At 35.7% G+C, this 17522-nt stretch overlaps 1 protein-coding gene across 5 annotated transcripts in view; it reads right to left on the bottom strand.

Annotated features, from left to right (window-relative positions):
* The window catches only part of USP9X (ubiquitin specific peptidase 9 X-linked), a 122879-nt gene that overhangs the window by 1833 nt on the left and 103524 nt on the right, over positions 1 to 17522 (bottom strand). For 3 of the 5 annotated variants that reach the window (XM_020875430.2, XM_020875429.2, XM_020875431.2), the window contains exons 33-44: positions 15131 to 15304; positions 12360 to 12501; positions 10409 to 11162; positions 9913 to 10036; positions 9190 to 9415; positions 8589 to 8718; positions 5746 to 5931; positions 5062 to 5282; positions 4770 to 4858; positions 2099 to 2255; positions 1628 to 1888; positions 1221 to 1316 (exon numbers count right to left, since the gene is read on the bottom strand). In XM_020875430.2, the coding sequence (XP_020731089.2) occupies positions 1221 to 1316; positions 1628 to 1888; positions 2099 to 2255; positions 4770 to 4858; positions 5062 to 5282; positions 5746 to 5931; positions 8589 to 8718; positions 9190 to 9415; positions 9913 to 10036; positions 10409 to 11162; positions 12360 to 12501; positions 15131 to 15304 (2560 nt within the window). The remainder of the gene's footprint in view (positions 1 to 1220; positions 1317 to 1627; positions 1889 to 2098; positions 2256 to 4769; positions 4859 to 5061; positions 5283 to 5745; positions 5932 to 8588; positions 8719 to 9189; positions 9416 to 9912; positions 10037 to 10408; positions 11163 to 12359; positions 12502 to 15130; positions 15305 to 17522) is intronic. The other 2 variants (XM_020875432.2, XM_020875433.2) reach the window with 1 other exon arrangement.

Genomic DNA, 17522 nt, shown 5'->3' with positions numbered 1-17522 from the left:
CCAAAATTATTCACATTCAAGTCTGACAAATAAGGGATAACACAGCCCATTATTGCTTGTGGTTAAAAAAAAAAAAAAAATTCACAAAAGAGCCAGAACACATCCATTCTCACTCTAAGCACGTAACTTCTATATGAGAAATCTGACTAAATGATCATATGAAATCCGCATAAGCAACAACCCTCAACACAGAATGATGTTAATGAAAACAAAACAACATTGAAGATAATGGATTAATCAGGCATGATTAAGCATGAGCTTTCTCAGGGCTGAGGGAAGTAACTCTTCTGCTGGATTTGGGTCCTTAATGTTTTAAACCCCTGAACTCTCATTTTTCTGTACATTCCCACCAGGCAAGCCAAGAAGATTTTAGGCTTTCACTTTCTGTAGTTTCTATTAGGAAAATAAATACCTTGAATATGCATTTTCTAATTATCCAGCATGCTTCTACCTCTACTATGAACTGCAAGAATGCTTAAATAATGGCTCTGAAAGCATGGTTCCTAGACCAGCAGCAGCATCAACTGGGAACTCATTAGAAAAGTAGACTTTTCTGCTCCCACCTCCTAGACCTATCAAATCAGAAACTCTTGAGGTACCCCCCCCCCCCCCCCCCACAGCCCACCAGGGGATTCCAATGCTTGTTCCAGAATCACTGCCACAAAAGATCAAAATTAGTCACACCCGGGACTTAGATACATTCTCATTTAGAAAGTTTCATCTAAATTTAGTTATTGATCTTCTAAAAAAATTCAGGGAAATCTGTCAAATCCCTGACTTTTTTCCAATAATTTTTTACTGTCACTGAAGTCTTGGTTATGCTATGTAAGCAAACAGTTCTTCCTTCATTGCCATATCCAGGGTCTTCCTTCACTGCCATGTTTCATGTCTCTACTCACAGACTTGGCCTACCAGGAAATGTCATCTTAATCCATTATACTAAATATTATCATTTTATATTGATACAATTAATCATAGTTTTTACTGACTTCATCTACTAAGTACAAGAGGGGTGCATATATTTGACCAGGAACACCACAGGGGCAGCTCAAACATGTCACACGGTGATCCCATGCCAACCATTCCTCTTTTGATAATGTCCCCAAAGCTGGTCTAGATTATCCCCCTATTACTTTACATTGGCAGCAAAAAACTTAGCCATCCTATAAATAATGCGTACAAATTCTAGGGGATAAAAACCCAAACTAAGCCTGATATACCTGCTGATACTGAGATCCGGGTGAGTGGGGGTATAACGGGGCATCTTCAGGTGGAGGTGACTCATGCTCATCCGGGGCATCTTGGTCATCTGGCTCCTGATTTTAAATATTTGAAGATAAAGAATTATGTATGCAAATTCAATTTTTTGAGGTGTTTGAAACAGAATCTTTAAAAAACCGACCCACTAATAAATTTTATTATAGAGAAGATAACTGAAAGAAACCTGATTTGGGTTCTCTCAGAAATACTAGATTCAGGCAATCTCCCCCAAATTACTTTAAAAGAAGACTCCCTCATTAAGTTAAGACCACATATAGAACACATATTAAAGCAAACAAATCTCCACATAGCCCCCCTCCCCATTATCATTAATATATAAACACTGGCCTATAAAGTAAAGAATTACTTTGCTTTCTTCCATTTCTATCTGCTGCACACTGGTGGCTTTTTTTACCTCCTCTGGACAGAGTTCACAAGCTTTTGCAAGTGTCATCCTAGCACTATGTGATCTCTCCAAGAAATAACCATTTGATGTTTCATTGCTTTGCACTGGAGGAGACCAATTGTTGTAAGTGTATTGAGGATTGCCAGTGTATGGTCGTCTTTCAAGTTCATCTCCAAGCCATTCCACTGCCCAGGTCCACTTCCTTTTAAGATCTCCATTGCCCTTCAAAAGAAAAGAAAGCTATGCATGTAAAAAGGTTTTGCAATGTTTTTCAAAGTTAACTTGAAACGACAACTCCAAATTCTCATAATTCTCTTCTTTTAAAACAGAATCCTTAAATCAGACTCAGGTTTCTACAAAATTATACACACACACACACAGACGGAGGTTTCTACAAAATTATATACACAGACACAGAGAAAAAACCCTCACCTGTAGAATCTGGTAAGCAACAGGACAATTGCTGAAGAGAGCTACCATACATTTTATACACTGGTATGCTCTTTTTTGATAGTGATTCTTAGAGCGCTGGATTGTGTCAAACAGCCCATCTCGGTCATCTGGGATTCCTTTGAGTGCATTGTGAATTCTGAAAGGAAACGACATAAATTAAAACTTCTAAAATCAAATAGCAGCTAACATTTACTAAGTGCCTACTATGGGCCATTCAATAAAGGTCTTTAATGTAGTCATGTGATCTAATACTTGAACACATAAGAAAAAAGAGGTTAAAAGGCTTGCACCGAAGGTCATGTGGCTGCCTAGAACCAACTTATTTCTGATCCAAAATGACAAATATTGTATGATTCCACTTACATGAGGTATTCAAAATAGGCAAAAGTCAGAGAAAGCAAGAATAATGGGCACAGAGTTTCAGTTTGGGATGATGAAAAAGTTCTGGGGATGGATAGCAGTGATGGTAACACAACACTGTACACTTAAAAATGGTTAAAACAGCAAATCTTGTTATGAATACTTCCAATTTTTCAAAAGATATTTTAAAAATTACCTGCCTGCAATTCTAAACTATATAAAAAGAGAATTGAAAACAGGTGGTTTTTTGAAAATACAAAACGTGTACATGAATGTTCACAACAATATTCTTCACAACAGCCAAAAGGTGGAAACAATTCAAATATCCACTAACAAATGAACAAATAGATAAAATGTAATGTGTATCCATACAACAGAATATTATTCGGTCATGAAGAGGGATGAATTACAGATATGTACTCTAACATGGATGCATTTGAAAACTATGCTAAGTGAAGGAACCCAGATACAAAAGAACATATTGTATGATTCTGATCATATGAGATGAATGGAACAGCCAAGTCCTGGGTATTTTGCCCATGGATAGACAAACCTAGACAGAAAGCAGACAAGTGGGTGTCAGGGGCTTGGGGATAGGAGGACGAGGAAGTGACTGCTTAACTGGGTTTGGATTTTCCTTCCAGAGTGATGAAAATGAACGGAATTAGACAGTGGTAATGGTTGCACAACACTAAATATACTACAAGTCACTGAACTGCATATTTCAAAATGGTTAAAACAGTAAATTAAAAAAAAAAAGTGAATTTTATCTCAATAAAGAAACATTACCTGTATAGTCAGTAATTTTAAAAAACCTTTTATACACTATATATTTTACTTAATAGAATATTTCAAATCAAAAGGCAAGTTTTGTTTTTTCTGTATTACATGCATTCATAAAATTCATTTTGTTTGGAAGTAACTCTGTAATTCTGCAAAGTTAAACCATCTCAGGCCACACAATCAACCATGTACAGGCTTCCTGCTATTTAATCTGAAACACTGCAGTGTATTTTCTGTTTTTACCTTCAATTTTTTAAAGTGATAATGAATCAACTGCTTCACAAATGCCATTTTTATCAATATTATCTTTTGCCTCCCTTGTTCTTCAATGCCTAACAGTGCCAAGCCCATGGGAGATGCTCCATAAATACACAGTTTACTGAATGACTAATAGCCCACTATGAGAAAATTATTTTCAAGCTTGATGCCAGGGAATCATAACAACAATCTTACTACAAAAAACAAACTCTCATGTTTTAAACCAGCACATGTGCTTTTAGTGTTATTACTTATTCTAATTAGGGCTGAGATATGGCTAACTGGTTTAAAGCTATACATATTAACAATATTTTCAAAAGAAAATAGTGAAAACTTAAGATTCCATTTCAACTGACTCATAAGTTTTAAATCCTCTGATCATATTCAGAAGGGTACTGGTAGTGTTCAAAATAAACAGCTATAGTTTTGGAACTATTAAATTTTGTTTTTAATGGAAACGGATTTCTGGTTTAATCCAATTTTTGTAATATTAACTGTTTGAAAACTATGATTGTTAATTTTGGTGAATAATTTGAAAATATTATTTCATGATATCTGGCATTTGCAATCCACACTAAGACTCAAGACTTTTTATTTTTTGTTGTTACAGAATTTGTTTTCAGGTTTCTGTTTTAGTTATAGTGACAGAGAGGAAGCAGTCTACTATATAAATTCTTAATGGTTTCCCAACAAATTCTTCAATATATATTAAATAAGATTTCTTTAAAGAGAACACAATTTTAAAAAGGTTATGTATTGATTGGTTGAAAAAAAATGTGCCCAGAGGCTTGCATGAACCTAACTCTATGTATCTCCCGGGAGCAATGCCCTAGTACTTGCTCAGTGTTCATACTGACTTTCAGATCTAAATTAACTACTACGAATATTGGGAACCGCCTATACTTATTTACCGAAGGGACTCTCACGTAATTCTAAAACTAACGTAATCCAATCCTAAAATAACTCTAGAGCATCACTGATCAAATGGAAACATTCACCAAAAAATTCCTCCAAATAAAAAACATAACACCAATTGAAAGAAGGTGGTTAGTATATTAAGTATGCAACTTGGGCAATGAGAGGAAAAAAAAAAAAAAAAGAAGTTGAGAGGGAAGGGGGAACCTTTTTATTCATCCTTAAGTTTTACAATAAAACATTTATTAGACTTCCAAGAGGTTAAAAAGAATAAATGTGCTGTTAATTTCACTTACTCTAAGAATTGGGCAAGAAACAAAAAAAGGGTAGCTACCTGTGAGTCTGCCAGGAGTCCTCAATCAGCAAGATCTGCAGAAGCAGATCCAAGTAGGGCCGGAGTTCGTAAGTATAGGAATATGCCACCTAAAAACAGGTAAAACATGGTGAAGACCTTATTTAAAGCAGCAATAGTGGTGATCACTTTGTAATGTGTAATGTATAAAAACATCAAATCACTATGTGGCACACCTAAAACTAGTATAACTGTAAAGTCAATTATACTTAAAAATGTAATAAAAATAAAATAACAAGTTATAGAGACATATGAATGTATATTTTCCTTTAACCTGCCAGAGAAGTTCACTGAGGACAGTAGATGAGAACTGAGGATTCTCCCAGCAGCAAAAACGAAGCAATTTGACGGTTTCCTCTGAGTTGCTGCAGTCCTCAATGATTTTCTTCACATAACTTGTCCTCACAAATAAAATGTCTGCCACGTTCTGCTGAATTGGCATTATAGGTTGTGATAAATTAGGATCACCAAAAGGATTGGGAAGAGGAGGGTTACCTAGAATACAGATTTGTCATCAATGAAAAACTAATCGGCTTCTCCACAAGAATATCCAGCTTTCACTACAGAAAATAGCTTCATCATTGTTTTAAAAGAAAATAATAATATAGACTGTTTCCTAAGTACAAAGAAATTAATATGAAGCATTATAATGATCAGATATAACAAGATGGTAAAACATAAAAGTTAAACACCAATACTGGCGTTTTCTTTTTTAAAAGTTAGTTCTTAAACTACTTCATAACAAGACACCAACCTCAGTAGCAAGCAGATAGAAAGATTCTCTTTTAAGCATGTGAAAAATGTGCAGGACTCAAAATATTATAAGATATTCCAAAGCATGGACTTTCACAGATACTTGTTTTATACTGAAGCTTCTTCAGAATCACTTTTAATGAGGTACTATTTATGGCCAGCAGTACTTTAAAACCAATGTAAAGAATGGAGTATTTGACTTTACCATTGATTGAAGACTGCATTCTTGACGAGACATTGCAACAGCGGATTAGCTGTGACACTACCGAGTATAATTTGCCTAATTCAGCATACTGATACTTGATTGGAGGACCTGGACCTTCGTCTAAAGACACAAGCATAAAGGTAGCAGGTACACTCAATTTCAGAAGCTGTGTCTTCTCTGCTACACCTACAGTACAGAAGGGAGAAGCAGGAAGAGAGGGGAAGAATTATATGAAAGAACTGGGACGGAAGGGCTTCATAATAAAGTAGTTATTTTTTCTACAACCTTTATGATCAGAAGATTACTTTTACTTGGCATTCAGAGTATTATTAAATCATACTTAATACAAAAATAATTATTAAAAAATTAAAAGAACCAAAAATCTAATTGGAGTTAAGTATTAAAAGGACACTTCAATCCTCTGGACACTTTCTATGGCCAGGGGAGTCTCAGGGACCAGCCTAGATGGCAATCCTTAACATTAGGTGAACGCTGAAAATGGAGAAATCAGAATTCTTTTATAAATTGCCTTTCTTCTTTCTTCTAAGCCAAGCTTCTTGAAAGACGCCTAACCTCGTTCCCTCTACTTTCTCGTTTTCCCGCTCTTCAATCCATGCTTATCTGGCTTCTGCCCCTCTTTCTGGTTTAAAGTTAAGGAATAGTTCTCAAATTGTAACCATTTCACCCTTTCTTGGGTTCCTCTCTTATTTTCTTTCTACCTCTTCTTGGTCGTATTCGTGAGTCCTCCTTCTGTCTCTTAAAAAGTGATGGCCCTCCAAGTTCCCATGTCAGGCTATCTCCTCACACTGTATGCCTTCCCTGGATGATCAAACCCATTCTAATGGCTTCAAGTTCCAGCTATTTTCATTCAGCTGATTCAAAAATATTTCCAAAGAGATCCTGTTCTATTGGACACCTTTATTTGGGTGTCACAAAGACTCAAATTCCCTGTCCATGTTCTTCCTGTGTCTCCCCTGCTCAGTACATGGCACTACTACCTGCTCAGCTTATCAAGCTGGAATTCTGGGCATCATTCTTAACATCTCTTCCACGTTACCCTTCCCTGAACATACAATCACCAAATCCTACTGGCCTTGCATCTAATGAAAAGCACCAGAATTTGTCTACTTGTATCCCCCTCCCTGTCAATTTCTCAGTATAAGCCACATTTCTGTCGACAGGTGGTCTAGGATTAAAAAATCCTCTAGCCTTACTCTCCCTGTAATCCATTTCACACTGCAGCCAGGATGATCTTTCTAGAAGCCAGACGTCTATTCAAAATTCTATAATGGATCATCAATGCCCTCAGGATAAAGTCCAGAATCTCTCAAGGCTTGACAGAATAGCACAATTAGAGAAATCTGCTCACCGCTCCTGCCATCCCCATATTACATCAATTCTAGTCAGACTGAATAACCTTTCACTTCCTCCAATGAGCCATGCTGAATTTACTTCCAAGTCTCTGCACCTACTGTTCACTTTGGATGGAAAAATTCAACCAATTCCTACAATCAATTTCTCCATTAAGTTCCACACCCCCCCCCCCAAATCTGGTCAGGTACCCCTACTGATGTACTTCCACAGCACTCTGTATTTTCCCCATTATTGTCACAAACATATTTTATGGCAAGTACCCTTTAATTTGCTTCTATACCCCATTAGAAAGTAACAGTCTTATTTATTGCCATGTTCCAAGAAGTATAATAAATACAAGTCCACAATCCCTTATTTGAAATCCCTAGATTCAAACAGCTCTTTTCATCAATATAAACAAGTTCACTCATAAAGTTGGTTTGAAAATCTGGCCTAAACTGACAAAAGCTATTACAGTCTTCCATCCAGCCCCTCTCAATGTGAATATTCATGTGTATGATTACAAAGTGCTGTTCTGGACACTGCTCCAGGGATGTTACACAATTCATGGTATATGCACTATTTTACCTTTCTTAAACCCGAACAGTTCTGAACCCCAAAGCCTATTGGTCCTAAGGATTCTGCATTAAACTTTATAGACCTGTATTTGGTTTCAGCAGCGAAACTTTAGATTACATTATGGACAAATGATGAATGCTTTTTTAGATAGGGAGTACCTAAAAAAGGGAGTTGAACAGAGTAGAATTTTTATAAATACCTATGATTTAGCACATCTAAGTGTAAAGTACAGATTCCCCCTATGTTTGTTTGTATAATAAATATTCTTTTCAACTGCAAATATGCAAGTATTTCTAGTATGGGGAGGTAAGGGAAAAGAAGACAAATACAAAGTAGAATGTTGCTGTGTTAAAAGGGTCATGGATCAATGGTGATTAGTAAGTGACACACACAAACCCTGGAATGACAGTAATGTTTGGGTTTAGAATTTAACATAAATAACAGGTAATTTAAGTGAATATTTATATTATCCCCAACTTTTAATTTCATTTACTTCAAACCAAAACTTAAGTATAGACTAAATCCTTTACCCAAACTTGATGAATATTACACAATCATCTGGTGCCTTTTGAAAATGTGGATTCCTCGTGTTAGTTCTGAGAATTCTTATTCAGTTGGTTTGGGATGGGGCCTAGGAATCAGTATTTTCAAAAAACCAGGTCTAGCACCACTGCTTTAGGGAGATAAACATATGACTAAGATACAGATTCTGACCTGTGTCTGAGCAGAGATAAGACACATGCATAAATAAAAGTACAAGGTTAAAAGTGTAGCAAAAAGTTTCAGATAAAATTCATATTAGGTTTTATGAAACACTTTCTATTTTAGACCAGGTTATATTTCATTACTTGACTTAAATGATTTCATTACTTAACACATTAAAACAAAATTAAGAAAACTTAAATTCTTACCTAAATTGGCATACATTACAAACAGGTTGAAATACTGCTGTAAATGACGCCCATGCTCTGAAACTTCTCTTCTCAGCAAATTTAATACTGCTCTTAGTAAGTGATCACTCAGGCTTAAGTTGTCATAAGCCTGTAAAAGATGAAAACATTGGTTGTTTCCTAGCAACAAGATGCAGGTATGATATAATTTCCTTCACATAAAAAAGGAAGATGTACATATACATGTTAAATATAGGCAGAAATTTCTGGAAGGGCTGATCACACAAGAACGATTAAAAAGGGTTGCTTTTTTAGGAAAGGGGATGAATTAAAATTAATCTATAACATATAACAGTAAGTGTATAACTAAGCCACTGAATGTAACCAAATTAACAGAAAATTCCATTAAGTTTTAAAGATGCAATAGTCACTATTCATTGCTGGGAAGTACTTTTTAATGGAACTCATAGACACTGAGGCATCAGATCACATGGTTATTACATGCTCATGCACATTTGTTAGGTAAACGTCTCAAACAGACGCACATGTGTGTGGCTTCAGCTTCCAGGAAACAGAATTCATGTGTAAGCATTTAATCATTAGAAGTAAAGTGGGCAATTACCTGACTAGAAGGTCCTGGAGAGGCAAAAGGTGAAGGACATGGCCCATCTTGCAAGGAAAAATGTGCAATAAAAACGATCAGTTTTGCAAATGCACCTCTCACTTCTGCACTAGGGCACTCCAGAAGGTATTCAGAGAAGCGATTTGAAACATTAAAAAGGACATTATGAGCAAACCAAAAACGTACGTTCTTGCTGTGACGAAGCAGAATACATAATGCATCATACCTAAGACAAAACAAACAAAATACGAGGTTCAATGACAAAAACGATAACCCCCATTAACATCTTACTACTAGAATAGTTAAGTAAATACTGTTAAATCAAGGTATGATATAAATGGTCTCTAAACTTCCACAATTAGAAACAAATTCACTTTAAGTTTTTCCCTTTTTAATCTACGGCTGAATGTAATCTAGGGAAGCTAAAACGTGATAATTTTGTGATTAGATAATCTTTAAGTATCATCCTGTAATGTTTTGTACACAGAAGTCAAAGATATGATATACACTATAACAGAAGGTGGCTCTTGAGTAATAAAGGGCCACATTTAATCTCAGGAATTACTTAAATATGATTTCTTTCACTATTGCTACCAAGATTTTTTAAATTCTGCATTCCAAATCTGAAACAAGATTATTAGAGCTTGGAAAAAATAAAGCAGTATATTAAAGAACTAAACTAAATGCCAGTAATAATAGGAATGAAAATCCAAAACAATGTACCAATCACTGGCGGAGCCACGGACTATTTTCTTGGTATGAAATCCTGTGGTAAAGAGGAACCTAGCGGCAAGCTGAATACTAATCATTGTGATTTCTTCTGCTTCAGGCAACAGGTGATCTTGCCCTATAAAAAAAGTGCAGATTAAAAAAATAGTCAAATTTGTATGCCCAAGCCCCATTTTTATACAAATCTGCATTACCTACAATTTTCCAAGCCCCAACTATGTTAAAACCCCTCTGAGGCTACTTATGAAATAATTCTGTTCATTAAAGCACACTTCAATTAGTGCTTGAGTAAATAAAAACAAATTGTTATAACAAACAAAAGCTCCTCTGTCTCTAAATACCCAGACAATATATAATGCTCAAAGGTAACAGTCATTTGAAACAGGACTTGAAAACAATCAGAAAGAAAACAAACATATTGACGCTTGCTAAGAAATCCTGCAAGAGGAGGAATGCTTTGTTACTAAGAAGATAAATTCTTGATACTTACCTGGAGGAGGATTTAAGTAAACACCATTACATGTAAGCAGTTTTTTCATAAACTGAAAATATTCCAAACTGTACTGCATTCGGTTATGCATGAATTGCACGTTCTGTTTCCGTACACTTCTCTCAATGGCTGATGGCATAATAATCTGATGGGGTCTTGTGGTGATAGCAAGCTCTGATATATATCTTATCAACTCATCGCCCTGGTCAATTGTGTCCAATCGTTCATAAAAAAGTATATAAGCATTCCACCACCTTTTCTGGCGCCTGTATGACATGCGCTTCATCATGTGATCGAATACTTCTCCCATGTACTCTCCACCAAAACACTGGTTTTTCATTTCTTCATCGTCATCCATTTTACATTCAGTTACATCTCCATCATCAAATTTATACCAACGGTTTCTCTCACCATCTCCTCCATTCCTTTGAATGATATAAGAATAGTAATGTCCTCCGCTTGCTTGACCGCTGTGTACAAGCACCCCCACAAGTCTGTATTTCGTGCTTCCTGCTGTCTCACTGTCAGACTGCTCATTCTGTTGTATCAACTGACTCTCTGGGTTTACATTATCTCCTTCCAGCTTTGCAACCCCTGCAACTGTGTAAGGTTCCATGTCCAGCTCACGAGGAAATTCAAAATAATCATTAAACTTGATTGCACATTCTCTTTCCCAATCATAGTCGAATCGTTTTAGTTGGATAGCAAGAACAGGAGGCAATTTTTTAATAAGCAAGCGCTTTACAGTATCAACCTAAAATGAACAGAGGAAATTACTAGATGTTCTCTTATAATCCACTACAAAAAAAAACACCAAACTTTAAAACTCTATTGTTAAATTTTCAACATTAATTTGAAATTTTAAGTGTAAACATAACGTGATAGTGAACATAATCAGAGCAATTCTGTCAGTTTATAGTTTTAATGTTAACTAAAACAAGTAATATAGAAGTACCCTGATGCCACTTGCTACAAACTGAAAAAATGAGTGATTTACTCACTGCCTGATTTCAATATTGGCAGTATTATCTAACCATTATTCTCTGCTTGATATTTATTGTTATTTTAATGAAGGTGTGGTTTCCTGTAAGCCAACTACAGAAATATAATAATAGCAGCTAATATATATTGGGCAGTTAGGTATCAAATTATATGCTAAGTGCTGCCCCAGTAGTAACAGGTATAATCCTCACAACCCTCGCAAGCAGGTGCTACTGAACCTTAAGCATGAGAATGAGGAGCAGTTGAGAGATTTAAGTAACCTGCCTCAAGTCTTAGAGCTGTGAGTGGCAGGGGTATGACTTTACAGGTCATCTCAACCTCTAGATTTTAAAACCTCTCCAAGTGGTATGTAAAGTCAAAATAATACAGGTGACTTAGAGGTGAGAGGGCTTGGGAGCCCAGAAAGATACTATTAAATGCCCATAGACAAAAACCAATATCAGGTGAGTCAAAAAAAAATTTGATCCAAGTGGTTTAAAAAATACAGGTGGTAGAAGAAATCTTATGTGGCTAAATAAAGCAATTCAAACAGTTTGGTTTCAGCGAACTTCTCGGTCTTGGCTAGTAACTGGATGTGAGAGGAGCAATGTTTTCCTCTATGAGCTCTGTAGCTTTGCGGAGCTCAACCAGTCTGGTCAGATATGGATGAAAGGTGCCTGTGTAAGTCAGACAAGAGATTGTGGTATTAATAAGCTATTGTGACCTCTAAAGTGATGCACTCTTATCTTTACCTGTTTCCCCTAGCCCTTTCTGGCACTAATTTCTCTGGATAGTCTTTATCTGACAAACCTTTTAAGTCCGTTATCTTAACTACCTCTCTGCTACCACCGTTAACAAAGCAGGGCAGGGAATAAAGAGGGCAAATTTTGAGAACAAATGAAAACAATCATTCTTCCAAACCCATTATATGTAACCATCATTATTTTAAACAAAACTGGGCAATCCATACCTTTTTGTTGCATTTTTCACAATGATAAGCATTTGCACCTTCTAATAAATCTCCTTTGACATATTGTTCCAAAGAATCAAGAAGATTTTGGTGATTTCTAATGTCTACATTCAAAGTCGTAAAAGATTCTTCACACTCGTATCTAAAGATATTATTTAAGAAATGATCAAAGAGAATTTATTCCTTAATTTTCTAAACATCTTACTTAGTTATGGGCTCAATGTAAACTACTTTTGCAATATTTATAATAGAACACAAAACCCATTAAGTCAAAAAATGTACTAATAAATGACAGTTACCATTTACGGGCCATTTATCCTCTGCTGGGCACTACATTAGATTGTTTACACACTATATACATAACAGGTTCTTTGTCTTCACAACAAATATTCTCTATCACCATCTCCACATCAGAGATGAGGGAAATGGGGTTCAGAATGTGATTTGGCCAAGATTACCAGAAGAAATGGTGTTTTGAAGCTAGATCTGTCTGGCTTCACAGCTCCGTCTCTATATAATCTACAATGCTCCTTCCGCCATCATCTGTTTAGATTATAATGAGCTAAATTTCTAAATGTTTCTCCTCTTCTATAATGGAAACATTACTAAAGCACAAGTTAAACATACAAATGAACATGTGCTAAGCAATCTGACTAGGAGCCAGAATCCCACCTTTTGGCAATATTCTACCAAAGGAATTCTCAGATTTGTGATGAGACATATTCATAAATTTAGAACATGGGATGTGAGAATTTCACTCTCAACCATTAAATTAATTCACTGAACAAATATATGCCGTGCCTACCATGTATAAAGCACTGTGGGATAGTCAGTGCTTAAGATGGTCCCTCATATTAAGGGCTTTTCAATTTAGTTAGTGAAAAAGGCATTTGTAAGTGACATGAATGGAATATGAAGTATTAAGCAAACTGTTATGATAACTAGGCAACAGCCCATAGATGAGGAAAAAGAAGTTCGATTTTATGATTTCAGGTAAAAAATTGGTCATTCGAAAATGAGAAGTCAGCAAAGTTTTTCTGTATGTAAAAGGCCAGAGAATAAATATTACCTGCTTTTTTGGGCCATGAGGTCCCTATAGCAACTACTCAAGTCTGTTGTTACAGTAAGAGCAGTCCGACAGCTGGTAAAGGAGCGGGTATGTGCCAATAAAACTACAAAAACAGATGTGGGGCTGGACTTGAACTATGGTCCATAGTTTGTTAACGGTTATTCTAGATAAATACCCTAAAACAGACTGTCACAGGACTCTCATTTATGTAACCTTCTAGCATGGAACAGGACTAGTTTAGTTGTGGAGTAGGTATTTGAACTTCAGGAATTTTACTTAAGAGTAGAGAACAGCATCAAAACATGTATATTATCTATGGTGAAACAGATCACCAGCCCAGGTTGGGTGCATGAGACAAGTGCTCGGGCCTGGTGCACTGGGAAGACCCAGAGGGATCGGGTAGAGAGGGAGGTGGGAGGGGGGACCGGGATGGGGAATACATGTAAATCCATGGCTAATTCATGTCAATATATGACAAAAACCACTACAATACTGTAATTAGTCTCCAACTAATAAAAATAAATGGAAAAAAAAAGTATATGTTCTCTGGACATTTTCACTTAGCAAAGAAAACCAGTAATTTCCCAATAATTTTGAAAACTGTCTATAAGAAACCAAGACAAACTGACCAAAACAGATAGCCAGAAAATTTTTTTATAAATCAGTATAAAAACAAGAGGTTAAAACGACAATTTTATGGTCCACCTAATAATGCACAAGGTCTTTCAAAAGAAGCAAAAGTTGCCCAGTTTGTGTAAACAATTTTATGGCCTCATTCAGAATGAACAGCTTAACATTTATATATAATATTACCACTCCCTCAATCATTTCCAAAATGAAATGATTCTAAAATGGTTCAAAAATGAAGCACCCCCCACTAACCATATCCACACACAACCTATGACTATACATAATGCTCTTTTGTTGCTGTTGTTCAGTTGCTAAGTTGTGTCCTTGTAGAACATACTACCTCTTACTGTGATATTTTGGTGAGAAGGGACTTCACTAACATTAATTAATTGATGACATACAAGAGAAGTTCCAAAGTAAAACTTCCATAAAGTAGTCATAAACGTGTATCTATCAGTAAAAAACTTTAAGTTATTTTAACTATTTTCAATAAGTTCTTAATCAACTTCCCTTTTAAGAAAAAATCCTAACAAATTTGTTTATAGTCATTTTTCGCTATAAATGCTTTGTGTGGGAAACATACCTTAAAGACAATGACAATGAATCAATGCTATTTTCAAAAAGTCAGTATTTCATTTGTATAGGAAATAGTGCCCCACACTTGTCATCTTCTAAACTTAACATATTTACAATATAAAAATTAACTATTTTAAGATAAAGGAAAAATTCATTAGTAATACCCGTATATGCAAAATGCCATGTATTTTCTTAGGCATGATCATACATAAGGACATACAAGAGTATAAAATAGTAAGAGCTCAGGTGGAGTTAAAGGAACCAAGTATTATTTGACAAAAACAAACAGATCCACAAAGGTCATGTAACTTTTCTGTTCTGTTAAACTTCATTGTAATAAAATGAGAAAACAAACAACCCCCCTCAATAGTAAGGTATGCACAATATATTATTCATCCCATCTCAGGTATTTAGTAATCGGTAGCATATTTCACTTGCTTACATAATTAATAATAAACAGTACAACATACATATAAAGTATGCAATTAGTACTCACCTATGTGGGCAGCCTTGGCAAATCTTCTGATCGGCAAAGGAACCTCCCAGGACTTGACTTAGCATAGCTGGATGTCCTAAAGCTTTTAAAGCTTCATCTAAACTATCCACCAAAGAATTAAAAAATTCTAAAGCATCATGTTGTTCACGAAGATTAACAGGCTCACCCCAAAGCCTAAGAAATGAATGGAGTAAAATATGTAATGTGCGACACTCCCAGAACAATAAATACCATATATTTTTCAGGAAAAAAGCAATACAACCAAAATAACACATATAAACTGAGACTTTATTCCTCAATTACATGAGGAAATAGAAAAAAAGGAATGTTCTTTATGTATTGATTGCTGTGGAAGAGAAAGTAAGATTCACAGTAAAAGTGGTACTTTAATAGGAAAGAAATACCACAAAACTACAAAGAAAAACTACATAGGTGATGTTACTATATGCTTCTCATTGCACTGTATTCAGAGGCATTTCTTCTTGCCAAAAAAGTTTAACCTGAATCTAATCATGGGGAAATAATCATACAAATCAATAAAGTACCATAGAGGTCATGACAAATTAGGGAGATTAATTTAGAGATGACTGAAGAGCTAACAACCAAATTCCTGTGATTCCTTCTAGGATACCAGTCTGAAATTGGGGGAAAAAAATTACAAAGATTATTTTGGGGTAATTGGAATATATATTGATGAATTAGGCATTACTAAATACTAAATTTCATGCATGTGATAACTGTATTAAATATTATGTAGAAAAATGTCCTTATTCTTAGAGGATACATTTTGAGGCATATGAGGGGATCAAGACTAATATTTGCAACTATCAACTAATTTAGAAAAAACAAACAAAACCCAAAACTCAAGTATACCCATAAGCAAATATGGCAAAATGTTAACAACTGGTAAATCTGAGTGAAGAATATGCATCATAAAGGTGATTCTTATACTACTTTACCTTTTCTGCTGGTGTGAAATTTTTCAACATAAAAAATTAGGGGTGCAAAATGTGGTTAACTCACCCACATGTACCTGGAGTACATCACAGGTCTAAAGTGTAGATAATCCAAAAGTGCTAGTCTAGACAAATTGAGAGCTCCACTAACATAGGGAACAATTAACTGAGAAGCCAAAAAAAAGCAAATATATTACAAGAAGAGTGATAATTATAACCGAATAACAAATTCTAAGACAAAAGTTCAAAAAGTGTAAGAGTAATAATCTGGAAGAGAAAGAACAGAAATGGTAAAAGCCTTATGGCAGAGATGGCACAAGCTAGGGAAAGAAAGAAAACTTGAATAGTCAGAGAGGAAGGTGAGAGTTCTGCCAGGTGATGGGACTGAAAGAGCGAAAGCAGAGCTGGGAAAGGGGTGTGTGTGTGTGTAAGCCAGTAAGTGTGGATTAAATAGAGGGCCTAGTTAGAGAAATTGGTGGAATTTATATGGTGAGTCATAGGGAGGTCACTGTATTATAAACTAGTGGTTTCAAAAGAAATCTTAGTAGTATCCTGGTAGGGAAAAGGGCAGCTGCTATGACTGAAGCAGAGAAGGTGGACCAGAGCAGCACTGTCAGGTGACCCTTGGCTCCCCTGCTCTCAGCTGTCTGGGAGATACCCTGAAGGGATTCTAAGGAGTATTATTTAAGGGAATTCCCTGCTGGTCCAGTGGTTAGGACTTCACACTTTCAATGCCAAGGGTCTGGGTTCAATACCTGGTTGGGGAACTAAGATCCTACAAGCTGTCTGGTACAGCAAAAAAAAAAAAAAAAAGGCAAGAAAGGAGTACTATTTAAAAACAAAAACACTAATCTGAAGGATTATGGTGTTTTCATACATAGTACAGATACGTAGTTGTATAATACTACAGTATTTTAGAACAGCGCATGACACAAGAGGTAATAAAAAAAAGATAAAAGGTGAAATAAATGAAGCCAGAGAAATACGATCAAGACATAACTGAAGATTTTTTTAAATTAAAAAACAACAACAAATCCTGCCCCCCCTCCCCCCCCCCCCCCCCCGGTATTTATCACACCTTTCCTATAAAATTGTACAAAAGACTAGCCAAAAAGTTGCTATGGGGATGTTTCCTTTACAGATCTACTCTGGCTATTAAATGAAAGAATGATAAAACTAGGATGTGACCACTTTGTAGTCCTGATGAAATGTTGCACTTACGCAATGATAATCAATGGGTGTTATCCTAAGAGGCAGAGAGACATTATGTACTTCTCCTCACTGAGCTTATTGTTATCACCTATGAGATAGGCCTTGTCTAGCCACTCCAAAACAAGAAAAAAATAATAGTGGAACCTGATCGAGCCTCTCTCTCTCTACCTATTTATATGACATGTAGGGAACTGAGGAAAACACAGCACCACAGGGATCTCAAT

This window comes from Odocoileus virginianus, chromosome X (genome assembly GCF_023699985.2).
Source record: "Odocoileus virginianus isolate 20LAN1187 ecotype Illinois chromosome X, Ovbor_1.2, whole genome shotgun sequence".
In the NCBI taxonomy this organism is placed as follows: domain Eukaryota; kingdom Metazoa; phylum Chordata; class Mammalia; order Artiodactyla; family Cervidae; genus Odocoileus; species Odocoileus virginianus.
The sequence above is the reverse complement of the archived record's forward strand: the minus strand, read 5'-3'. Positions and strand labels throughout refer to the sequence as shown.